Source organism: Lampetra fluviatilis, chromosome 20 (genome assembly GCF_964198595.1).
Source record: "Lampetra fluviatilis chromosome 20, kcLamFluv1.1, whole genome shotgun sequence".
NCBI lineage: Eukaryota > Metazoa > Chordata > Hyperoartia > Petromyzontiformes > Petromyzontidae > Lampetra > Lampetra fluviatilis.
Window position 1 is genome coordinate 10270873 of NC_136294.1, and position 27267 is coordinate 10298139.

General features: G+C 52.9%; 1 protein-coding gene across 1 annotated transcript; it reads right to left on the bottom strand.

The window, feature by feature from the left end:
• Positions 1-295: 295 nt before the first annotated feature.
• LOC144937763 (acyl-CoA dehydrogenase family member 10-like) lies at positions 296-27267 on the bottom strand. Its single transcript, XM_078865205.1, is given in 16 exon segments — positions 296-417; positions 420-564; positions 1299-1559; positions 1931-2112; positions 2299-2472; positions 3104-3249; positions 5008-5158; positions 5948-6129; positions 7422-7490; positions 9979-10120; positions 11664-11811; positions 12291-12449; positions 12792-12983; positions 14023-14171; positions 24642-24817; positions 27214-27267. Coding segments are annotated over 15 exon segments (2397 nt in total). The 5' UTR covers position 24817; positions 27214-27267.

A 27267-nucleotide genomic window follows, 5' to 3' on the forward strand; every position in this document is an offset into this window, starting at 1 on the left:
TTGGTGGCATCAGAGGAGGCCACCTACAAAAAGGGAGAGTGATTGTGGGAGTGGGGGGTGATGGGGTTAGGGTTAGGGTTCATGTGCGCTGCTGCCCGTGTGCACGGTGCTCTGTCCACTTGTGTCTCGTCTCTAGGTTGGTGCTTTCGGAGCTCTCTGATATTTGTGTGTGGCACGATAGCAAGAAATACACCACAACGATGACGATGACCACGACAACGGAGGTTTGGGGGTGTAGACGCGTGTCGCGAGTGCGTGCGCTGCATGCCTGAGGCCCCGTCATGGCGAAGCAGGATCAGATTTTGCGGTCGAGCAGCGGCGCCAGCCAGCGTCGGCGCTGCTGGGCCGTGCCGTAGCGCACGAGCAACTCCATGTTCCCTGTGTCCGGGGCGGAACAGTTGAACGCCTGCGCAGAGAATGACGGCAAGAAACGCAACGTCGCATTGATGATTTCGAACTCGGAACTCTGCACCACCGCCGTGCAGTGTTAGCTAGCTCGCTCAAAGAGAGAGAGGGGTGGGAAGGCAGGAACAGGTTCCAGAGCCCGGCCCCACGCACATCCGTCTGAGCCGCGCGGGGGGTAGTTGCCGGCCGAGTTCAGTCTCTCATTTGATTCCAAACTGTGCAAAATTGGCACAGCTGGCAGACACTGAGACATCGCCCGTGCGTGGCATGGAGAAGCATGGTCAAACAATTGCCGTGACCCACACGGTGGTAGTTGTGTCAGTGGCAGCAGCGGAGGTGGTGTTAGCGACATTGCTGGCATTGTTGTCGTGGAGATGGTGGTGGATGTGGTTTCAGTGAAGGCAGTGGTAGCAGCAGTGGTAGTGGTGGCAGCGGTTATCAGTAGTGGCGGTGGCAGAGCTGGGCAGTGGTGGTGTTATCATTTGTGGTGGTAGCGGCAGCGGTGGTATCGATGGTAGGGGTGGTAGTGGTGGCAGCAATGAGTGGTGGTGATGATTACGGTGGTGAAGATAGTGGCAGTGGCAGTGACGGTGGAAGGGACAATTGTGATATCGGCAGTGGTGTCAATCGTGACGGTGGTGATAGTGGCGGTAATAGTGGCAGTGGCAACAATGGCAGTATCAGCAGTGGTGACGGTGACGTGGCGGTATCAGTGGTGACAGTGGTGATGGCCATGGTGACAGTGGTGGCGGCATCGTAGCAGTCTTCTTGGTGGCGGCGGTATCAGTCGTGGCGGTGATGATGACAGTGGCATCGGCGGCGGTGGCGACGACGGTGATGCGGCGGTATTGGCCGAGGCGGTTGTGCCGGTGCGGGATGAGTCGGGTTCCAACCTTGAGTTGCTCCAGCGGCGGGTGCGGCTCCCAACGCCGCAGCTCTGCCTCCGCGGGGATCACGCGCTCACCCACAAATGCTCGCACGGCCTCCACCGTCACGTGGGCCGGCGGGGCCAGCTCTGCCTCTCGCACCAGCATTCCGCCACCGCCACCTCTACCGCCGTCACTACGCCCGCTCGCCGCGGCTGGCTCCCCCGGGCTAGTAGCGAAGAAGCGGCGGTCATGCTGCGGGAAGCTGGGTGGTTGCGCGCGGTGGACCTTTTTGGGGGGCAATCAACCACACAGGAGTGATCGATTTAGATCGGTACTTGAGCTCGAGATATAATTGGGGACCCATGTTTGAGAGAATCAGTTATTTGCAGTCTTCGTATCTTAACGACGTATGATACCATTAGATTTAGGCGAATGGAGCAAACTGAGAGAAAAGATGATAATGGATCCAACGGGACATATCAAGACGAAACGACAGATACGGAGCTAGATGGAAAAAAATACACGGAAAGAAAATGATCGATTTATTGAATGGAATCGTGATAACGATTTATCGGATCGCTGGAAAGGCGAATAGTTCGGCATCTAATCCATAGCTACGCTGAACCGACACGCACAGAACAAGGAGGTTGACTCACAGCCATGCTGCGGCAGCTGGTGCTGTAGGGCCGGCCGGATTGCCCTGCCGCGCCACCGCCGAGTGGCTTGGGCTGCTCCTTGAAGATGCGGAATCCTTCCCGTGCGGCTAAACCCCAACCCTTGTCAGCCATCAACTCCACAAACTGGCCAGCCTCCTCGGCATGCGCCGAGCACGCCTGACCTGCGTCGCCATCATCGTCACACCGCCGTTACACACCGCCCTCACACCGCCACTTTCACAACGCCACCGTCACACCGCCATTACACGAGTTATGAGCCCATCTCGACGGCGCATTTGGCCTACTTTTCCACGCCGGCCAGACGCCTACCAACAGGTGGTGGCAACGGCCGAGTGTGGGGCGCACACCTAAGAGTGCCCGCTTGTAGATGCCCTGCAGGATGGCGGCGACGCGGAAGAATGAGAAGGCCAAGTAGAAGTGCCAGTCTTTGACGAGTGGGCGGCCAGAGGCACCGCAGTATGCCTTCATCATCTCCTCGTCGCTCGGGATGCCCAGCGCCATGAGGTCGCGGTCCTTCAGCCCTGCGGAAGGCGGCGTCGGAGAGAGTTGAGGCGCAGCACCACGCGCACGCAGACGAGGAGGGGGGGGGGGTGCGGGTGGCGATTTTACAGGCGTCACGTGGGAACATTCTCCTGAGGCCGGAGCACAAAAAAACGACGAGGCGTTGGGTTGTCCGATGTGCCGGTCACGCCGAGCGTTCAAACGTGTCGTTTGCTTTAGTTGAATGAATCAAACTGATAGTCGGCAGCAATCGACTATTTCAAGATTCGGTCAGCCCAGATCTACGCGTGTCTCTGTGTACGTATGTGCATTCGTGGGGAGCACTCGTGCGGTGGTGAGCGCGCTGCGCTATGAACCGAGCCTGTGATTCGTGTGCGATTCCCCCTCGCAATCAATTAACAGAGGAGAATACTGAACCCATCCTAGGCTTTCCCTATGTTGACCCAGCCTTACATGAGTATCTAGTGTTGTGTGTCAACATCAGGAAAAGGTGGCCGGGCGTGCTCTTTGCCAGCCACCCCTCTCGCGTGCCGTACCATGCCGACCTTCACACGTAGATGCCCGCTAACAGCACTAGCCCCATCAATCTGTTGAAGGCTTATACAAGGGGTATCTTTGCGCATGCGTGTGCGTGTCATTGTGTGCGCAGACCAGGCAGTATGGGAAAATTTTGAGGCAGATGGTGAGCCATGCAGCTGTGCGAGAGGTCGGAGAGCGGGTCGCCCAGCGTCGACATCTCCCAGTCGAGCACGGCTCGCACCTCCAACCGCTCCGCGTCGAACACCAGGTTGTCCAGCCTGGCGAATCGTCAGTCGTGCGTGTATGTGCGTGCGCGAAAGTTCAGTCCCTGGAGAATCTCCCAGCAGCACGCGGGGCGAAACGTCGGACGTCACGGTCAACATACCACTGGCAACCATCGTTTTCCTACGACTGTGCTGCCACCGAAACTCATAATCGACAAACAAAATCGATGTTTATTCGGCTTTTGTCATTCGTGCAAATTGAATTTCACAACCGTTGGGGAATCACAAATGAAGGTGGAAGGCTGCCATGCGGTGAGCCAGCCCAAATAATTGATCCGCAGTTCCCTATGTATCAATTGCCTTTTCAGACAGTTAAGTGTTTATACGTGTGTCAGGAAACCACAGAACCAGGAGAAAACCCACACATGCGAGGTGGGCAACATTGTGCCATACAGAAGGGACAGATGATAGGCCACACTTTGCTGTACTGCATTCTGCTGGTGAGCCAGCAGAATGCGGCAAGAGGGTCAACATTGTCATTTGTGCGGTGATCCACCAACCGTTGCTGCCCATACAGTGCTGGATTAGAGGCATGCACCACCACGGGCCATGCGTTCATCCCAACCCCACTTGACTACTGTGAAGTTAACCGCCTCGCCTGGTATGCATGAGGTCGTGGGTTCGATCCCGACCCTGATGCCTGCTGTATATTTGAAGTTTGCATGTGCTCCCTGTGGTTGTGTAGTGCCGTAGATGGGGCAAGCTTACTGGCAGTGGTAGACGAGGTCCATCTGCAAGGGTATCCCGATCCGACAGGCAAGGGGCTGCCGCACCAGCCCAAGAGGGGAGGGGCTGCTAGGGGCTCCGGACCCCAGACAGCTAATCCCCTCGGCACCACCAACGGGGGGGGGGGGTCTGCGGGGGATCTACGATCCCACGCAATGCCACCCCTCGATAGGGACCCCAGACAGCTAATCCCCTGGGCGCCACCAATGGGGGGGCTGCGGAGGATCTACGATCCCACGCAACGCCACCCCTCGATGGGCAAATGGGTATAAAAGGGGACCTCCCCAGCCAATCGGGACCAGTCGCAGCTGAAGACCCAAGACCAGCCAGCTTAGGACCCTGGACCCCCTCGCCCCACTTGTCCTTGTAAGGGCCGGGACGCTGTGCGGGCCAGTGGTGGGACTCTGGGACTCCCGGTTCTACGCTCTTATAAGGGCGAGGTCCAAGGAAGCCAGAGGCTAGACCCGCACCTTGGCTGGGTCGGGTCAGGTAGCCTCCCCTAGGGTAATTGTAGGCGGAGGACCCGAGAGCGTAGCCAGTGTCAGGCACGCTAGAAGTAGGCTGTGTGCCTAGGCTGTAACAGTGTATCAGGACTGTTGGAGTGGTGTATTGTAATAAAGAAGTTGCATCTACAAAGTGTCTCCGGAACCCAATACAGTTGCATTGATTTTTATCCGTGTCCTCTGGTTTTCCCCTGCACATTTAGAAACATGCGTTTAGAGTATTCGGCTTCTATAAATTTCCACATGATAAGCCATCATTGTTGAGCTATCACTTGTGGCCGGATCACTTCTGAAAAAGAGCTGTATAGCTCAGTGGGCATTATCTGGTAAAAATCCCTCATCCCACTGCAGATCACAATGGAGAAGAAAGTGTTTGGCACAGTTGACCGTTTTGTAACGATAAGCAACAAAAGCATCAAGTTGCATCCAAGAGCATAAGCCGCCCCACCAAAAGTGGGGAGCACGTGTAGAGGGAGCTCGCTTTGAACCCCCTAACCACCCGCCACCCCACCGCGGGGCTCACCTGAAGTCACCGTGCACCACGCGGTTGGCCTCCTCTCGGGGCAGGTGAGCCGGCAGCCACTCCATGAGCATCTCCATGGAGGGCAGGTATTTGGTCTCGCTCGCTCGGTACTCATTTGTCCACTTCTGCACGTGCCGCCTCACGTATCCTCCTGCCAGAGATGCGTTTTTGTTTGCCGGTTGGCTACTTATTCATAATAGAGGTGGTCGGGTTCGATCGCGTAAATATAAATGTGCTGTTAAACCCGCCACCACCCGACACAGCCAATTAGTAAGTTAATACGTAGGCTTGTACGGTTTGTCACATAAACAAAACATGCCAATTCGAGTTCAGCACACCGGTGTGTTGGAGAGTAAACCCACAACATTTACCATTCGAGTACGATGTTTCGCCAGTTTCACAACTCTGGCTATCGCCTGATGAGGCTGGTTGTAATTACCGGCGAAACGTCATACTCTCCCTCCTCATCTGTGGATAATATTGATTGTGAAAGCCTACTACGTGTTAAACTGGCTACTTATTGTAGTACGTGTAAGGCCTGTTTTTTTTCTCGAATCTCACTGTTGGACGAGAGCGTCAGTGATTGCGTGAATAAATGTGACGGCACTTATGCACGCAGGAAAGGCCTCACTGAGCCTCGAAAACTCGCGGGGTGGGTGGGGGGTCCCTGCTATACATTCGGCAGGCCACGCCTTGACAACAAATAATGAGAATTAACCGGGGCATGGAGATAGATGGCAGCAACGAGACAAAATCACAGAGCTCGGAGAAGAACAACCGAGTAAGGGAAGGAATGTGATACGATGACCGAGGCCTTTGCCCATGAAATGGGATGCTACAGGCTGACAAACAACAATAACGACATCCATACATTGGGATGTCCGACCAAACTCTCCAGGGACGACTTGCAATGGGAGGAGTGGCAACGCGGGGAACCCACCGGTTTTGCCGAAGTTGGTGAGCCCCACGGAGCTGGGATCCACCTGGTGGATTTGGCTGAGCACGGAGGTGACCCCGGAATACACCTTGTGGCGCTGTTCTGGAGACAGATCCGGCAACGACAGGTCTTTGAAGATGCGCCCCTCGGCGTACTCCATCAGGAAGAAGGGCGTCCCCAGCACGCTGCGAGAACAGGGCAGCAACGGCGGACGGCAACGTTCGTCGACGACGTTTGGACAGCAACAGACCGAGCCCGATACCCACGCGTTGGCTTCGGAGAAGCCATTCAATGGCATCTGGTGAAGCGAATGAAACTAAAACCATTTCCTATTTCACCAGGTAAGTCCCACTGAGCTGTACAGCTCTTTTCTCAGAAGCGACCTGGCCACAAATGATAGCCCAACGAAGTGGCTTATCACGTGGAAATTTATAGCAGCCCAATACTTTACACGCATGTTCATTCTAAATGTGGAGGGAAAAGCTGGAGGACTCGGAGAAAAATCCACGCGACCACTGGAAGATCATGCAAACTCCAAATATACAGGTGTCAGGGTTGGGATGGAACCCACGACATCCTGCATAACAAGGTGAGAGAGTTAACATTTCACCACCGCGGCGCTCCATTCGTCACCGTGAACGGATTGCGTGTGCACATTCCTGCAATTGCACGTGGGGTCAACGACCTGTGATAGGGCTCCAATTGCTAGGCCACCACTCCCCAGACAACAACAGTTACCAATCACTAGCCAACACCGGTTACGATTATCTGAACTGATCCTGGGCCTGGCCTCGGTCGACTCAGCCTCAAATGAGGACCTGGTGCAGTGCGTAAAGATTGGCAATGGGGAGACAAAGGTGGCCAGGCGGGGTGCTGGCCACCCACCCCCTTGTGTGCCATGCCGACCTTCATAGGCGCTGCTCGCTAACAACACTTGCCCCAACAGTCTGTGACAGGCTATACGGGCGGATCTTTGTCTTTGTGTAGACCAACACGTGAGTGGCAGTGTTTCTTTCCCACGTTGGTTGCTCTTGCGTCTTGGTGTCTGAAGGACGACGATTGCCTATTGAGACTCGAGTTGTCTGCGAAGTTGTCTTCAAGTCTCGATCGTTTAGCGACGTTTGTGTCTCAAACTGAGAAGTGCTGCGTCCAACCAGCTGAGCGCCGTCACGGCCCCTCCGTGGCGCTATCCTCACAGCTTGATTTGTAACAGTTCACATCTCCTCGAAACCCGTTGACGTGTCACAATCAGGCACCGTGTCACAATCAGGCACCGTGATTCGAATGAAGATTCTGTCATTTGTCGTCGTCTCGTGCATGACGCGTCCCAATGTCCAATTTACCAATGCGCCTGCAGCAAATTTTAAATCGGTGCACGCTACCTGCCTTGCAGGTTAAGTGTGTGCGGGCGAGTAAAGTATGGTGTGTGTGTGTGTGCGCGCATACGAAGGTGTTGGCGCGTGGGATCTTGACTCACCTGGAGTCCTCGCACAGGGAGAGAACTTGTGGTATGGGGACTCCTGCCACTCCCAGAGCCTTCATCACCCTGCACGGAGCACAGACGCACACAACAGAGACAAAAGATCTCCAGTGTAGCCTACACAGACGATTGCAGTAAGTGCTGATAAAGGTACTCGGGGTGATGGCAGTGTGGCCCACATCATGCCGGGCTGCATTTGTCGCCCCAGCGCTGATGTTTACATACCCTACACAAAGAAACTCATTTAACCTACGGGAGGGACCAAGACAAGTTCGAATATCACTCGACATTGATGTTAGTCGTGGGGCGGTAATTGAACTCGGGTTAATACAATCACGATGCCACCACTCCATGCCTTTAAAGAATGTACCAAGAAATAACTGAAACGCATCCATCCCCCACACCTCCATCAGCTGACCAACTCCGAAACAATTATCCACCGAGCAAGTGCAACATGAATGCATTTATGCGGCATTATTACCATTATTAATGTGAATACAGGGACCAGGACAGCAGCCACTGCTCCCCCATCTTGCCATCCACACCTGGATTGGTGTACCATGGTGGCAAGATGTTAGCTACAGTGAGGGAAAAAAGTATTTGATCCCCTGCTGATTTTGTACGTTTGCCCACTGACAAAGAAATGATCAGTCTATAATTTTAATGGTAGGTGTATTTGAACAGTGAGACAGAATAACAACAACAAAATCCAGAAAAACGCATGTCAAAAATGTTATAAATTGAATTGCATTTTAATGAGGAAAATAAGTATTTGACCCCTCTGCAAAACATGACTTAGTACTTGGTGGCAACACCCTTGTTGGCAATCACAGAGGTCAGACGTTTCTTGAAGTTGGCCACCAGGTTTGCACACATCTCAGGAGGGATTTTGTACCACTCCTCTTCGCAGATCTTCTCCAAGTCATTAAGGTTTCGAGGCTGACGTTTGGCAACTCGAACCTTCAGCTCCCTCCACAGATTTGCTATGGGATTAAGGTCTGGAGACTGGCTAGGCCACTCCAGGACCTTCATGTGCTTCTTCTCGAGCCACTCCTTTGTTGCCTTGGCCGTGTGTTTTGGGTCATTGTCATGCTGGAATACCCATCCACGACCCATTTTCAATGCCCTGGCTGAGGGAAGGAGGTTCTCACCCAAGATTTGACGGTACATGGCCACGTCCATCGTCCCTTTGATGCGGTGAAGTTGTCCTGTCCCCTTAGCAGAAAAACACCCCCAAAGCATAATGTTTCCACCTCCATGTTTGACGGTGGGGATGGTGTTCTTGGGGTCATAGGCAGCATTCCTCCTCCTCCAAACACGGCGAGTTGAGTTGATGTCAAACAGCTCCATTTTGGTCTCATCTGACCACAACACTTTCACCCAGTTGTCCTCTGAATCATTCAGATGTTCATTGGCAAACTTCAGACGGGCATGTATATGTGCTTTCTTGAGCAGGGGGACCTTGCGGGCGCTGCAGGATTTCTGTCCTTCACGGCGTAGTGTGTTACCAACTGTTTTCTTGGTGACTATGGTCCCAGCTGCCTTGAGATCATTGACAAGATTCTCCCGTGTAGTTCTGGGCTGATTCCTCACCGTTCTCATGATCATTGTAACTCCACGAGGTGAGATCTTGCATGGAGCCCCAGGCCGAGGGAGATTGACAGTTCTTTTGTGTTTCTTCCATTTGCGAATAATCGCACCAACTGTTGTCACCTTCTGACCCAGCTGCTTGGCGATGGTCTTGTAGCCCATTCCAGCCTTGTGTAGGTCGACAATCTTGTCCCTGACATCCTTGGAGAGCTCTTTGGTCTTGGCCATGGTGGAGAGTTTGGAATCTGATTGATTGATTTCTTCTGTGAACAGGTGTCTTTTATACAGGTAACAAGCTGAGATTAGGAGCACTCCCTTTAAGAGTGTGCTCCTAATCTCAGCTCGTTACCTGTATAAAAGACACCTGGGAGCCAGAAATATTTCTGATTGAGAGGGTGTCAAATACTTATTTCCCTCATTAAAATGCAAATCAATTTATAACATTTTTGACATGCGTTTTTCTGGATTTTGTTGTTGTTATTCTGTCTCTCACTGTTCAAATAAACCTACCATTAAAATTATAGACTGATCATTTCTTTGTCAGTGGGCAAACGTACAAAATCAGCAGGGGATCAAATACTGTTTTTCCCTCACTGTAACTCTCCTGGCATACAGGAGATTGTGGTTTCGATGCCGACCTTGACACCTGTATATTTGGAGCTTGCGTGGATTTTTCTCCGGGTCCTCCGTTTTTTCCTTGCACATTTAGAATCAATGTGCGTTTATGATTATTTGGTTGCTATAAATTTAAACGTGGTAAGCCACTTCATTTAGCTACCATCACATGTGGTGGCTGGGTCGCTTCTCAAAAAGAGCTAATTAGCTCAGTGGGACTTACCTGGTAAAATGAAATAAAAATTGCTTAGTTTAGCAGCAGTAGTTTGCATTTTTTCCCGACTAGAATAATAACTTTTCTCGGATCGTTCCAGAATCCGGACCTCCACGTGGCACCGATTAGCTGCACCTGTACTCCCTCTCCACGGCGTGTGCCAATGGCAGCAGGTTTCCCGGCGGCTTCTTGCGCAGGACGAGCTTGCGGTCGCCGCACTCCACGTAGTATGTTGGGTTGGACTGGCCGTGCCGGAACTGACGCACGAGTAGGGTGTCTGTTGAGGTACAACACACATCATCGACTCGACACACACCATAGACTCAGCACTGCCCATACACTTAAAACTGCCCATACACTCAGCACTGCCCAGACTCAGCACTGCCCAGACTCAGCACTGCCCATAGACTCACACTACCGATTAACACTGCCCATATACTCAACACTCCCCCTGTAAATTAAGGCCCCCTCCTTAACCTCCTTATCGTTCCTCTCTCAGAGCCTCACCTCTTCTCCATTGCCGATTCTCGTCCTCCTTCCTCCCCTATCGTCCCTCCACTTCTTCCCGTCCCTCCCCTGCACTTTCGTGACCCCAACGTGCCCACTGTTATGGTCACTCATTCAGAACATCAGAATCATACTCTTTGGTTCTTTCGGTAAAGTCACGTAGGTAGAAAATAAAATAAATCATGGCGTTTCGGGCGCAAGACAAGCGTCCATCATCAGGTGGGAAAGCATGGTCTGCTGCTGAGGCAGACTGTTTTAACAGGATCGAAATTGGTGTAGCTCAAGGGTCATAAAGAAGTGAGCTACACCCATTTCAAACCTTTAAAAACAGTCTGCCTCAGCAGCAGACCATGCTTTCCCACCTGACGATGGACGCTTGTGTTGTGTCCTAAACGTCGTGATTTATTTTATTTTCTACCTAAGTGACTTTACCGAAAGAACCAAAGAGTATGGATTCCTGCAGTCACGAAAGCTTCAAATCAAGATGATCAGTATCATTTTTATTGAAAGTGAAGGAATCTAATGAGCTATACAGTGAGGGAAAAGAGTATTTGATCCCCTGCTGATTTTGTACATTTGCCCACAGACAAAGAAATGATCAGTCTAACATTTTAATGGTAGGTTTATTTGAACAGTGAGAGACAGAATAACAACAAAAACATCCAGAAAAACGCATGTCAAAAATTTTATAAATTGATTTGCATTTTAATGAGGGAAATAAGTATTTGACCCCCTCTCAATCAGAAAGATTTCTGGCTCCCAGGTGTCTTTTATACAGGTAACGAGCTGAGATTAGGAGCACACTCTTAAAGGGAGTGTTCCTAATCTCAGCTTGTTACCTGTGTAATGTGAGGGTATACCTGGGTTATTGAGTGGTCACACCTCATTGATAATGATTGACTCTACCGGTCCAGGCCCATAACCAATGGGGAGAGGTGTAGGGGCGTGGCCCTGACGTAATGTGAAGGTGACACCTGGAAGGAGATGATTGGCCCTGCTGGTTTTAGTCACTTAAAACTGCCCATAGACTCAGTAACAACATGACGTGGATGTAGCGTCTCAAGCCGTCGCTGTGCAGAAAGAGCGCGACGCACGCACGCATGGGAGAAAACCACTGGAAATAGGGAGATATTGGACATGTAACAGATTATTTTAACAAAGGAACAGCCAACCCTGTAAAAACCCCAAACATGAGCTCTGTGCATGAGGACGCGTTGCGACCTGTTTGAATATTACCGAGTGTCGGACGTGCCAATAAAACAAAATGAAAGCGTAAGCATCGTTTGTATACGGTATTATTATTTCCCGCTCACCTGCGTGCAGCCCCAGTGACGTGTGCAGGTAGGCAGCCAGCGCCCGCTCGTCAATCTCCAGGCCGGCGCGCACGGCGCCGGTGTCATGGGACAGCGAGAAGCCCAGCAGGGACTCCAACTCTGCCAGTGCCACCTTGAGGTCCCCCACCTGCAAGGGAGACAACATCCTCCCAATGGGTATCATTCGGAGAGTGCACGCGTTCTCATCAGATCTAAACTAAACCATCGGAACAATTTATATTTTACCAGGTAAGGCCCACTGAGACATATAACTCTTTTTCACCCCCATTCAGCGACGTGCTCTACCCCAGGCCGACTTGCTTTTCTCAGCGGTCAAAGTGATATCTCCAACCTGTGCCTTTGTTCCCCGAACGCACATTGCTCCTCCTTCCGTGTCTCAATGTTACACCCGACGTGTGTTCCACCACGCCTCGTTGCCACGCTTATCAGGCGTAGCCCTTCCGACGCTGGCCGTGACACGGCACGAGGCCATCATCGGAGAGCCGCACGGCACAACCGGGAACGCCTACGCGGCAGAACTTTTCCGTCGTGGCTAAGTTGTGTTGTTCGTCATCGTGACTGTCGTCGGTCTTGGTGCATGCAGTGGCCGTGGGGGGAGGATCGTACCTTGATGGTGCGAAGGCCCAGGGCCCGAGCCGGTGCCAGGTTTTCTCCGAGTTCGTCGAGAAAGACAGCGGCACTTGGAGGAACCCCGAGCTTCTCCAGGCAGAGCGAGTAGATCCTGGGGTCCGGCTTCTTCATCCCGACAACGCACGACTCCACCACCTATCCCACGATGAGATCAAATGCAAAGTGGCCATATCTTAAATTGTCACACTGCTGTTGAAAATAATCTACGCCTTGGGATCCTGCTGGCTGCTGGCTGGGCTCCTATCCAGGTCGTTCACAGAAAAGCACTATGGAGCGCTCTGCCCATTGAACGCACCTCTATTTACTGTCGCATCTGCACAATCTCGTTTGTTTTGATTACGAGCATAAAGTAAAACAAATCCATGCATTTTTGCATTCGTGTCAAACACAAGCCAGTAGGGCAGACGACTTTAGGAGGAGCCGAACGAACACATCTGCAATAACCGGCAGCGGCATGTTGGGAGGCGCCGCGCTGACCACGTCGAAGAGGGTGCGGTCCAGCGGCAGGTAAGTGGCACCGCCGCGGACGTAGAAGTTGTTGGTGAGCAGCGCCGTCATGACGCCGCGCTCGCGCATTCCCCTCAGCGCTGCGAGCGCGCCAGGCACCGGCGTGGCGAGCTGCCCCACCAGGTGTGCCACGAAGCCACCCACGCTCACCGCACGCCCCGCCTGCTCCCCCGCGGTTAACACACAAACAACAACGGCTTTCAATTCACCGGCGTCGGCCACGGTCAAATCCACCTCAGGCCAGGCGAGGGGGGAAAAGGCAGCCACGCCATCAGCCGGCCCCAACGAATTTCCAAGCTCTGCCACCCTCCAGGTACTCAGGCATTTATTCGCTAGTTAATGAGTGTTTACACGCGGGCGGAAACAGCAGCACATGGAGAAGACGCCACGCGTGCGAGGGGTAAACACTGGTACCACACGGACGGAACAGGTGGAGTCCACATTTATGCTCTACTGCACTCTACTGGTGAGCCAGGGGTAGGACACATCCTCGACGCCCACGGGAAGGGAGTATCACAACATTTGTGCGATCCACCAACCCTCGGTGCCTGGATTACAGACCACGTGCATAGCCATCACAGCCCTATGGCTGTGTTGGTTATGCAAGTGTGTTGTTATTGTGTCGGTGTGTTTGTAACCACTACTATTATCGTGTTATTATCATTTGGGGTTATGTTACCACTGTCACAGCCTTACAGCTGCTGTTGTTGTGCATGTGCATCCTGTGTTCTCGATTCAATGTTGGATGAGGGCCTACCACCACCGCCCGGACCAAAAATCCTCATTTAGATGTGTTTTGTATTATCCGTGTTTTCATTTCGTCTGCTCCACTCTTGCCCCCATCACTCCGGCTAATCAAGAATTGCCCGCTGGCTGGCTCAGCGGTACGGCGAGCCGCTCGCAATCGAAAGGAGTGCAAATAAAAATCCTGCTTGGGGGTTGACTCGGGCTCTCATCCATGCTGCTGGGGTTGATTAAAACGAGCACCACAGCGTGGGCAAGTTAACGGCGGTTGTCCTTTAGGGGAAGACTCGCCTCCCGTCATAGGGATGGGGAGTTTCCACCGCTCGCTCAAGAGCTGCAGAGAAGAACTGAGCACAACCTTGGTGCTCATTTCGAGCAGCTAATCACGTGACTTTGAATCGCAGGTTGACTGTACGACCGGCGTCTGTGGACGGCGATCGCGCTCGGCGCTACGTACGATTTTGGAGCAGTCGGCGCCGAAGAGCTCGTCAAATCTTTCAGGCGACATCTCCCCACGCTGGTAGCGGCACCACGCGTTCGCCTCCCCGCCGTCACGCAGCATGCGCAGCACCGTGCCACCCGGCAGCCCACAGGCAGCCTCCCACTCTATGCACCACACGCACCTCCGGTTAGCACGGCTGGCTACGTATGCTGCGAAAGAAGTTCAACACGCAAATATGCACGCGCATGCACCACGACAGCAGTGATAGTAACAACGGTCGCTGTTGGCCACTAAGTGGCGGTGACGTCACCACCTGGAGCTTATGCCATGCTAGGTTCACTTTTTTGCTGTCACGTGAAGTGTTGAAGGCTCGCTGCTGACAGGAGGTCACGGGACAGAGCCAGGTGCCATGTGTTGATGGACGGAGATAACTGATAGATGCAACACCTGTGCTCCCTATTGCGCCATCTTGCTGCATTTTAGCCGCCCGGTGCTCAGCTTATTGTTCCGAGCGTGACTCCTCTGCCCTCGTGTGTTGCTAGAGGGCAACTACCTCCAACTGCCCAGTAGCGTCCTTCACGAGCCTCCTCAACAGAGGCCGATCTTGACACCGCTGGTACCAGTTATCTGCAAGTCCAATCAGCCCAACATTCTCCTGTACCACATTAGTCGCCTCTCTTCTCGAGCCCATGCCGTGCCCATTTAGCCCCCTCGGGCTAAACAGAAGCTGCTTGGACATGCGGTGGCTGGACATGCAGACTACATGACTCAGCCAATGTACCCTAATCTGCCGGAGAAGCTCATTGATGGGACTATCCCCTACTATTTCAAAGATCTGCGAGCTCCTCACACAAATCAAGCATGGTTAAAACCAGGATGGATCGTAGGCAGACCAGCCGGAATGTATTAAACCAGCGCAGACACACACACAACATACATGACCCCTGTGTAGCATTAAGGATTGATGGAGCAAACACTGCTAGTGGGCACCTATTAAAGGTTTTCACGGCACACAAGGGGGGGGGGGGGGGAGTGTGGCGAGCACCACAGTCTGGCTGCCTTTGTCTTCCCAATGCGGCAGTATGTTTCCCACTGCACTAGTCATGAGCTTGTGTCAACCAAGGGGAGACTGTTCACGGCAGATGTTTTGCTCCACGGCAGGAGTGGGGGTGTGTGTATACAATAATTTCCTGTTTTGAGGTAGAGTTTGGTCACGTGACCAGGAAGTTACGATTTGACAGTCTTTCAGCCACGAGCCTGGCGTCCGCCCTTAAACAGAGTTCAAAATGGTGGCACGCGTCCCAGTGAAGACAGCTGTAACTGTACATTGTGGGACTTTAAGAAGCATTGTCTGTAAATTCGTTCATGTTCTTATAATACTGGGAATGCTGTTATAATGTTAGAATGACCGGTATAATGCTGTAAATGGCTTTATAATGCTGTTAAATTGTTATGATAAATACGAGGCCTAGTTAACAACGAAGCCTGCAACTTGCCTTATTGTGAATGTTACTTGTAATCGAATAAGTCGAGTCAAACTTGTACTCAAGTAACTATATTACGATCTTGAGAGCAAGGATGACGAAATGTCTCACTAACAGTTCAGTGTTATATGTGTAGTGCTTGAGATATGCGTCACGCGCTGGGTCGGTATGCGCGCACGCGGTGGACAGTGAGGGCGAATGAGGACACAGGGCGCTGATTGGCTGGCCGTTGTTGTTGTCCAAATTAAGGTGACGTGATGGTTAAGGGGGCCGCAGGTGGCCGGGGGTAATTAAGGATGCAGGGCATTCATTGGACGAGAGGGGCTGTTGTCAGAGATTGGCGCCGGTGTGTCTGGAAAAACAACGCCACGTGGCACCGGGGGCTGGGGGCGAGTGGCGTCGCGGGAGCTGACCTAATTAATTAGGGGTAATTGGTTCGGGGATAAAGTGAGGAGTTGTGGAGTGAGACGGGGAGTACGTGCCTGGGAGGAGAGACAGACAGATGGAGAGACGGAGCAGAAGAGTGAGTACAGCGTAGGGTAGCAGTGGATAGAGTGAGTACAGCATAGGGTAGCAGTGGAAAAGAGTGAGTACAGCGTAGGGTAGCAGTGGATAGAGTGAGTACAGCGTAGGGTAGCAGTGGAGAGAGTGAGTATAGTGTAGGGTAGCAGCGGAGTAGCGCAAGCATCAGAGAGACACGACGGAGCATAGGAAGCGGCTGGAGTGTGGAAGGAGAACGGGGTTAGTTACGACGGAGTGGGACGGCGGAGCTGATAAAGAGCAGCGGAGCTGGAGAGAAAGAGAGCGGAGAAGAGAATCGACGGAGGAGCAGAGGGAAGCGAGCGAGGCCAGCGGAGCGCAGCGAGCGAGCGGAGGAACATTGAGCGGTGTTGACGGAGAGTTGTGGGTCGTGTGAACGGAGGAACATTGAGTGGTGTTGACGGGAGAGATGTGGAACTATATACGTGGAATAAAGTAATGAGGAAAGACAAGAAGCTGTCGTGTCGGTTCGAGAACTACATATGTAGTGCTGTACATTTGGGGTGCATTGTGATGATTACATGATGTGCCTTTATTTAACACAACAGCTTATTCCCTTGTATAGCTGTTCAGTACTAATGTAGGTGCCTGGTCCATCCAGGATCTATTGTTGAGTTTCAGGTTATCTAAGACAATGTTATGATGTTGTAGTGTTCATTAATTGTATTGATATTTCCTAGTGTAATGTGAGGATATATCCGGGTCGTTGATGGATCACAACTCGTCACGATGATTGGCTCTGCCGGTCCTGGTCCATAGCCAATGGGGAAGCCTAGGGGCGTGGCCCTGAAGTAATGGAAAGGTGACAGCTGAAAGTAGAGGATTGGTTCTGCTGGCTTTAGCCACAGCCAATGGGGAGACGAGTCAGGGACGTGGTCCCGGGAGCCTACGGTGGAGTCTGGAAGATTCTATAGAGGCTAACCAGGATTGGTGGAAACGTACCACGTGACCCGGGTATTAAATAGGGGTGGAGGCGAACAACACGTGGTCAGAACTGGAACGAACGAAGGGAGGAGGCCACGCGAGAGCGGGGGTCCAGGCTGCCACTTGGCTGCGCGCGTCTCTCTCTTTCTATCCCTCTCACACTGTCTGTAAGCAGCGTGAAGGAGTGTTGTAATTGTAATAAAGGACTCGTTCACTGGGTCTGTCTCCGTTGTCCTTTATTTGTGTTCTTTACACTTGTCCCACACGGCCCTCGCTCAGAGCCTCCCCGCTTGGCAGCTCCACAGCTGCCTTCGCTCCCGTAGCCTTTCTCGCTCCTGCAGCTCCGCTGCAGGTCCCCTGTGCAGTCCTCCGGCTGCTCTCACTGCAGCTCCACCGCTGCTCCCCGCTCTTCCGTGCTCGGTCACCGCTGGCCGACGGTGCCGAGTCTTACTGTGTGTGTGTGGCGATCTCGCCACTCTCCAACCTCCGCCCTACGTGGCCTCACTCTGTCTCTATCTCCAACCCTCTCCCGTCTCTTCCGGTATCTCTCCCTTAAGACCTCACCCCTCTCTCTCACGTGACCTAACTCCTCCCCCCGTGACGTCATATCCGCGAGGCCGTTTACGCCCGCATTACACCACCCTCCCCCGTAGAGAAAATCCAGCCGACCTCGGCTGAACAATAACGACAACAAGTAATGCGAGCGAACACAACCATCACACATGCAAGGACAACGAAGCATACAATAAATATAACAACAACAAAAACACAACAGTAAAATTCAACGAAATGTAAGGGACTTCGACCGCGTGCGGGTCGCCGGTCCGTCCCGGACGGGCGGCGGCCCTCCTGCAGACCGGGAACGTGACGGGGTTTTAGGAGCGACAGGATAAAGTCCTCCTGTCGCTATTGGAGGCCCGTCAACGTCCCGGTCCCGTATCTCTGAAGGCCCAGCGTCGGGGGTGTCCCGCGATCGTGTCTGCGGCGGGGTCGGAAGGGCGGCGGGGCTCGGAGTCCCCGCAGCCGTGGTAGGCACACCCCGAGCAGAGTCCCATGTCTCCTGCAGTGTCACGGCCAGCTTGTCTGTAAAAGGCACGACAGGCGCTCTTGCAAGGTCAACAGGCACAGGCAAGGATGAGTTGGCAGCAACAGACCCCGGCAAAGCAACATCAGGAGATGACGCATCAGTTCGAGGGGCCACATATGGTTTCAAGCGCGACGTGTGAACGAACCAACGCCGAGATCCAAACCGAACATGCGCAGACTGTGGGTTGGGAACCTCGATGAGGCGAACCGGCCCTTGCCATGGTTTATGTAATTTAGGAGAGGTACCTGGCCGCACCTGCGGGCAATGGAGCCAGGCCATGTCCCCCACCTTCCAGGGGCACTCCCCCTTGGAGCGTCGAGCACACCGCTCGTTCCGGGCCTGGGCTTTGGCCGTAGCCATGCGGGCCCCTTTCCCGCGCCTCAGTAACACGGCGAACGGTATCCTGAATGTAATCAGGAAGAGGCTTAGCAGGTCCCCTCACTCCAGTTCCCAACTGCACATCCATCGGCGGCACGTTTTCGCGACCGTACATAAGGAAAAACGGCGAATATCCTGTAGCCGCATGCGGCCTCATCCGGTATGTCGAAAGTACCCCAGGGATATGCAAATCCCAATCCGATTGTTTTTCACCCACCGTGTGACACAACATGGCGGACAAAGTCCGATTTAGCCGTTCGACCAACCCATCCGTTTGTGGGTGGTAGGGAGATGTCCGTATCTTTTTAGTTCCAAGAGCCGCACACACTTCCCCAAACAATTTAGAAGAAAAATTCCGGCCTTGGTCTGTGAGGAGCCTCTCCGGTGCCCCCTTGTCCATAACGTACCCAAATAGAAAGGCGTCTGTGATAGACGCCGCTGACTGGTCAGGCAAAGGCCAGGCCATCGGCCAGCGGGAGAGGTACTCCACCCCAACCAGCAAGTATTTATTACCTTTAGCGGATGGCGGGAAGGGTCCCAAAATATCCAACGCCACCAATTCATTAACTCGAGACACCTGAATAGACTGTATCGGCGGCACATATGGCTGTTTAGGTGGCTTTTGCCGGGCACAATCGGGACACGCGCGAACGTGACCGACGACATCTGTTGTCATGCCGTGCCAAAAGTAACCTCGCTGCAACGTCAATAGGGTCTTCTGCACCCCCAGATGTAAGAGCGTGTCGCAATGCAGAGTCCTAATCAATTCGTACCGCAAGGATGCCGGTACAACCAGACGCCAGCGTTCCTGTAACCCTTCCCTCCACATCAGCAGACCATCGCGGAGAGCGGTTTCCGGCACACCCCCCGTATCCGGTCCCCTACTCTTCTTCGCAGTCCGATTCCGTAAAGTCACCAAGGACTCGTCCAACATTTGTTCCCGAATCCACACAGCCCTTGGAAGATTCAAAATCCCATCAGCCGGTCCCGGCTCCCTTGGAGCTTCAGGCACCTCGACCGCCAACGCAACAGGCTGAGGGGGATGCTGAATCGGCGCACATCTATGCGTCCCAGACGCGCACGCGCAAGGGGATCGCTGCGGCAACTTAGAAAGGGCGTCCGCATTCGCGTGACGCACCCCCTTCCGATGGTGAATTTGGAAGGAAAATTCTTGTAGCGTGTCCAACCACCGCGCCAACTGGCCGGATGGTTGGTCCATCTTAGGAGCATACTGCAAGGCCGCATGATCCGTGCATACAATAAACGAACGACCGTAGAGATACGGTCGAAATTGGCGGAGAAAGAAAACAATAGCCAAAAGTTCCCTGCGAGTGACGCAGTAGCGGGATTCTGCGGGGGACAAAAACCCGGCTACCGTACGCCACCACGCGCTCCACACCACCTTTAGACTGAGACAACACGGCCCCAATGCCCGTGTCACTCGCGTCCATATCCAGAATGAAGGGGTGATCGAAATCAGGATAATCCAACGTCGGTGCCGTAGCCAAACGATCGCGCAGGCCCTGAAACGCCGCCTCTTCTGGCAGTCCCCAAGCAAATTTCTTTCCTTTACCCGTAAGGAGGTGCAAGGGCCTCGCGATCGTCGCAAAATTCGGAACAAACCTCCGATAATATGAGGCAAACCCCAAAAACCGACGTACATACCCCACCGTGGCCGGGGTTGGCCAGTCACGGACGCACGCTGTCTTGTCCGGATCCGTGGCCACCCCGTCCGCACTGACGATATGCCCCAAGTAGCGCACGGACCGTTGCAGTAGGTGACATTTCTTAGGCTTAAATTTCAAATTAGCGGAACGCATCCTGGCGAACACAGCCTCCAACCGCAGTAAATGCTCATCAAATGTGCGGCTGAAGACGATAATATCGTCTAAATATATCAGACATGTCTCCCACTGCAACCCCGTTAACACCAACTCCATCAACCTTTGAAATGTGGCAGGGGCAGCATTCAGCCCCATCGGAAGACAATTAAATTGGAATAACCCCTGCGGCGTACCGAAAGCAGTCTTCTCCCGCGAGGGCTCGTCAAGGGGAAGCTGCCAGAATCCCGAAGAGAGATCTAGCGTTGAAAAGAACTTCGCCCCCGACAAGGCATCGAGGGAGTCGTCCATACGCGGCAGGGGGTACGCATCTGCCACAGTCACTTTATTTAATTTCCGAAAGTCCACGCAAAATCGCAATTTGCCGTCCTTTTTAACCAAAACAACAGGCGCGCCCCATGGGCTGTTAGATGGAGATATTATGTCCACAGCCAACATGTCATCCACTGCCCCTCGAACCTGATCTCGCTCCGCCGGACTCATCCGATGCGAGTTTAACCGAATAGGGGCAACGTCCCCTGTGTCAATATGATGGTAAAGCAACGAGGTGCGTCCCAAGTCCAAATCGTCGGAGCTAAACACATCAGAATAACTCAATAATAATTTACGAAGCGCGCAACGTTGTTCCCCGGAAAGGGAAGGATTTTCCCCACACAATTCGGCGATCCAGCGATTATCTGCGGCCCCAGGGCCTGAAACACCACCAACCATGACCTGGCTGCCCAGATGATCCTGTGCCGTAAACGCCGTAGTGGCATGTGCCACAACCGTACCAGCCGGCACACACACATTTTCGGTACTTGCATTAAGCACCTGCAGAAACGGCTGCTGGTCCGGCCGGACAATAGTTTGCGCCCCAACGAGCGCCGATCCGCCCATTATGGTGGCGGACGGCGACAACAAAACCCCAATTGCACCTTGACAACCAGGCACAGGCTTCCGATATCGCAAGGGGATAAGCATCTGTGAGCCAGGTAGAATATCAACAGATACCTCGGACAGCGCCTGCACCTGGGCGACCGGAGCAGGTCGCACCCAGGGCGACGGTAGAAATGTAATTTTTCGCCCACCCGGTAATTCAATTCAGTTTTCATTAATTCTAATTAGAATGGGCATCTTGGCCAGAAAGTCAGTTCCCAACAAACAAGGAACCGCAAGGGACCTCGAAATTAACACAATTCCCGAGGCCGACACTCCCCCGATAGATATTTTAGCGTCCACCTGGCCCACAATGCCCATGCTACCCCCGTTCGCAGCGACGCAGGAATCGTAAACCGGACGCACGGCCTCTGGTGGGATGCCCAACATATGGAAAATTACATCCGATATAATGGTCGCGGATGCCCCGGAATCCACAAAAAATACGCACGTACACCCCTTGTATAGAACCAGGTACAGTGGACGAACCAGTAGCGGCCGCGACGACCCACCGTGCCAATTTACGCCACGCCTTGCCGGGTGTCTGGTGCGCACCGACTTGCCTGTCCTGGAGGATTCTTCCGTGGCACGTCCGCTGTCGAGGCCTCCTGCTGGGGCAGACCTGGGACACGGGCCCAGCAGTCCCTGGCGTAATGGCCCTTACGGCCGCAGCGGAAGCAGTCGATGTCGTTGCGCCGCGCCGCAGGCTCCACGTCCCGACGCTCCCGTGTCGGCGGCGCAGATCGCGGCCCCGGCCTACTGCGGGCCGACCACTGAGCAGAGGCGGCTGTCAGCTCCTGCGGGCCCCCCCCATTAGGAACGTACACCGCCTTCTTGGGATCCCAACCCACGGCACCTCCTTCGACGATGGGCCCCCCCCCCCCGTCCACGCCGTGACTTGCTTCCAACGGCGCAGGTTGAACTGGGCATCAAGACATTTAGCGGCCGTCCGGGATGTCAGCTTTTCGTGGCCACACACCGGCATAGGAATCCCCAAATCCCGGGACAGCTCGAGCATCTTACCCAAGATGAGAGGTTCGAGCAGGTCAGGCTCCGTCTCCGGGTATGCGGCCATGGCCAACTCCAATACCGCACGCCTGTATGCCACCGGCGACTCCTCGGGTGCTCGCTGACGTTGAACAAACCGGCGATGAGCATCATCCGGTGGCTCATATGTATCTGCCATCTCGTCGAAAACTCCTCTCAATGTTTTCTTCTTCTCGGCCTTCATAGAACGGAAGAATCTCACCGACTCGTCATCGAGAAGAGTCGGTAAAACCTCCAATGCCTCAGCGTCCGTCCACCTTGCTGAGCGTACCGCCGCCAAAAATCTGCAGGCGAAAGCACTCCAATCGCCACCGATGGAGAATTCTTTAACGGTCGTGAGATGACGACTGCGACTCCTTGTTGCGCCATCCTCAGCCGATGACTCACCAGGCGGCATATTCAAAATGGCGTCGCTTCGCAACGTGTTGAAGATGGCGGCTTCCCGCCGCGGAGAGCGCAAGATGGCGGCTTCCCGCCGTTCTTCTCCTACCACACCCAAGATGGCGTCCTCGTGCCGCGTGGCCGATGGCGCCGACAGCGGAGGCAAGGCGGCGACCTGCGGACCTCCATCGGCTCTCCCCAACGCCGTCCTCGGCATGACGAGCTCGCACAATTGCGCGAGCACGATATTGAGTGTCTCCAGCTGCGCCGCCATCTGTCTCCATCGCAAGTCCGCGTCGTCCGGCGCAGATGGGTCCACCGACGCGGCGACGTCTTGGACTCCCGGACCCGTACTCGTTCCCGCATGGATCTCCTCCTCCATCGCAGGCAGGTCCACCGCCTGAGGAAGGTCGTCGTCGTCGGATGATGTAGCAGATGATGGCGTAGGAATATTCTTTCTTCTGAGCTGTTTTGACATGCCGTTTCACTTCTGACTCCAGTGTAATAAAGGACTCGTTCACTGGGTCTGTCTCCGTTGTCCTTTATTTGGGTTCTTTACACTTGTCCCACACGGCCCTCGCTCAGAGCCTCCCCGCTTGGCAGCTCCACAGCTGCCTTTGCTCCCGTAGCCTTTCTCGCTCCTGCAGCTCCGCTGCAGGTCCCCTGTGCAGTCCTCCGGCTGCTCTCACTGCAGCTCCACCGCTGCTCCCCGTTCTTCCGTGCTCGGTCATCGCTGGCCGACGGTGCCGAGTCTTACTGTGTGTGTGTGGCGATCTCTCCACTCTCCAACCTCCGCCCTACGTGGCCTCACTCTGTCTCTATCTCCAACCCTCTCCCGTCTCTTCCGGTATCTCTCCCTTAAGACCTCACCCCTCTCTCTCACGTGACCTAACTCCTCCCCCCCGTGACGCCATATCCGCGAGGCCGTTTACGCCCGCATTACATAATGAAAGACGAATAAAGACCGGATTCCAGAAGTCGCTTCAACGACCTTTATTACACAAGTATTAACAGATGCTGTATCTGTGCTGTGTTTTTCCATCAGTTTTACCTAGTTATATTCATTAAATACGTTTGGAGTCGGATGTTCACCCTGGCGAGATAGAGACCCAGGCCCAGTTCAGATATTTGTTGCTGATGTTGGCCATGATCGGGAATCAAACTCAAGTTTTCGGGTTCAGAGCGCGGTGCACTAACCAGTAGGCGACCATCCCCACGACGTTTGGTGGTTATACGATGTCAAAACTTTCTGACAGCATGTGTATTATAAGTGTTATAGTTTGTGAAGATGCAACAATGACTTATGGTAGACTCGTGCCGAGCAAACTTCAGTTGAAGAACTTTTAAGCAATTCTTATTCACACTGGAAGTACATCAAAGAAACAAAAACAACACGACAAAAATGTGAAATACAATTAATAAGTTATGGGAAACTGACATTGTGATGATCATCACATCGTGACATTCAATATCGTATCATATAAAACGATATCACAGCAAGCCCACCTTGCAATGCACATGGACAGCTTCCTTTGGCTAGACTTAAGCTGGGCATCGGAATTGTCGAGGTGGGACGTGATGCAAGATGCTTCGAGTTTCGGAGGCGTTTAACCCTTTCCTGTTCCAATGACGTATGTGTAAGTACGTGGACATCACCAGTTTTTATTCCGGTTCCGTTCGGAACTTTATCGGTACCGAGGCTCCCACAAGGCTATTCGGGAGGACATGTGGTACGGTTTGGCGCCAGCCATCATTGAGTGTGGCCGTGTCGCTACAATTCTCTGCGGTGAGTACAATGTCTTTAAAAACAACGGCGCTATGCCTCTCTAAATAAAATTCACGCTGAACCGCTTGCGCGTTCCGAAATTCGGCGGTGAGTGGGTCGACCCACCCTGCAACTTGCAGTCATCTCGGAACGCAAAAGGGTTAAGTGCCCCATAAATACTAGCGACCCTTGTCCTGCCGGGCCCTTCGGTCAGGATGAGGTTCCTCACCGCCCCTTCCATAACGACGCGACGCGGCGCAGGCGTGCACCTTGTATGGGCGGGTACGGCGACGGCAGGATCACTCCTCCCATGTCGAAAATGACGGCTCTCACGTCGCTGGCGCCGTGGCTCCATCGCGTGGCACACGGTGGCAGTGGCGACAATGGCAGCAGCGAGCGCAGGCGGGGACTCCGCCAGAGGCTCAGAGAGTTCCAGCCGAACATCCTAATCGGTGGAGGTGGAGGCAACAAAGAGCCCAATTGGTCCCCCGCTTGACATAAACGGACACAATTTACAAAGTGGATTTGTGTATGTGTACTTGTACGGTACAGTCTTTTTGTCAAGCAACTGCTGGATGACGTTCACTACATGTGGGTCGTTGGGGGGGAGGGGGGTGTTATTTAACCGGCGTGTTTCACAGTCGGCCAGTACAGTTTGGTGAATGCGGGGGAGGCGTAGACGCCGGATTAGAGGGCAACAGACGTCTCTGCACTGGCCCCCTTCTGACAAACGTAGCCCTGCAGACTGCAACACCTGTTTTACGAGTGGCTATCACCCATTCAAGCATTGTCCAGGCTCACATCTGCTGAGCTTACGAGATCAGGCGCATTCCGAATGATTCGGCCACATAGGCTGTGGAGTTATAGCATGCCTAAACGCAGAATTTCAATATGCGATACAGTGGGCATATTTATTGTATATAAAGGGTGTTTCAAAAAAGATGCTAACACTTCTCAGCATTTGCAAAAATATCACGAGAACAGTGCCTCCGGCTCTGGAGACCACCGGGAGAAGACTCCCAGGCATGTGTTGACAATGATGGTGAACAAGTCGAGACTCTTTCACTTTTTGAAGCTATTAACATACATTTCGATTTGAAGCTTTCGTGACTGCAAGTCATGTAGGTGTAATAAAAGACTTGACCACGATCTCTGGCTCAGTGTCCTTTATTTGGTCCGTACTGTATTACCCACACGGCTGTCACTTCTTATTCTCTCAGTGCTGGTTCCGATGTCACTCCAGTCACCATCAGCAGCCCCGCTGCTGTTCTTTGTCGCTCTTGCAGCCCCACAGCAGCTCCGCTGCTGTTACTCACTCTCAGCCCCCTTGGCTGTAATCGCTGCTGCTCTTCTCGCTCTTGCTTACTCCGCAGCGCTCTGACAGACTCGTGCTGTCTCTCTCTCTTTGTCGCTCCTGCGACTCTGCAGCCACACCGCTGCTTCTAACACACAGCCTTCCTGGCTGTACTCTTCTCTCTCTTCGTCGCTCCTGCGACTCTCTGCAGCCACACCGCTGCCTCTAACACACAGCCTTCCTGGCTGTACTCTGGGGTCGGCTCCCGCTCGCCGGCGGTGCCCCCCTCCTCTCATTCGCCCTCGTGGCCTCACCCTTTTCCATTCACAATCCGACTGACTTCTCTTTCCGGTTTACCCGCTTATGGACCCCAACCTTTCACCCACGTCACCTGGCTCCGCCTCCTCGTGACGTCACATCCGGAAGGTCGCTTACGCCCGCATTACATAGGTAAAAAATAAAAGAAAATTAAAGAAATTAAAACAACTAAATTAAATCACAATGTTTCGGAGGCAACATAAGCTTGTCTTCAGTTGAACCGTTACAGCCAAAGTCGCTGTAGTAAGTGAAGCGAGCTAATAGAGAGACGTGACTATATAAGTTAAGAGGGGGGGGGGGGGCAGGGGCCAAGGTGGGGGGGGGCATCGGGGGGGGGATGCTAGCCTGAAGGTAAGCCGATTGATAACATCTATTCATTATGCAAGAGAGGGGGGTATTGGGGTACCGTGAACAAAGGGGGCGGAAGTTAAATTGATGAATAGGAAGCTAAGTTAAGCTGATAAATAACATCTAGTTAATAGGAAAGCTATTAAGAAATTAAACAGCTAAATTTAATCACCAATACACTGCACTACTATACTCTACACTACACTGTACAATAAACTACACTACTATAGACTGCTATACATTACACTTATATACTCCATGTCTCGGCCTCGCTGTGCGCTGCATCACACCGCTATCCGGGTAGTTAACCTCGCATCTAATAAACCCTCAGAGCCAGGGTGAACATCTGACTCTAAACGTAATTGATTGATTTCAACGAGGTAAAACTGATTGGAAAAACACAGCACAAATACAGCATCTGTTAATACTTGGAAATATCAATACAATGAATGAACATTACAGCATCATAACATTGCCTTAGATAACCTGAAACTCAACAATAGATCCTGGATGGACCAGGCTCCTACATTAGTACTGAACAGCTATACAAGAGAACAAGCTACTGTGTTAAATAAAGGCACATCGTGTAATCATCACACTGCATCCCAAATGTACGGCACTACATAAAACACTGAGCTGTGGATGAGACATTCTGTCATCCTTGCTCTCAAGATAGCAATAAAGTTACTTGGGTACAAGTTTGACTCGACTTATTCGATTACAAGTAACATTCACAATAAGGCAAGTTGCAGGCTTCGTTGTTAACTAGGCCTCGTTTTAATAATAATTTAACAGCATTATAAAGGCATTTACAGCATTATAATGGTAATTCTAACATTATAACAGCATTCCCAGTATTATAAGGACATAAACGAACTTACAGACAATGCTTCTTAAAGTCCCACAATGGACAGTTACAGCCGGCTTCACTGGGA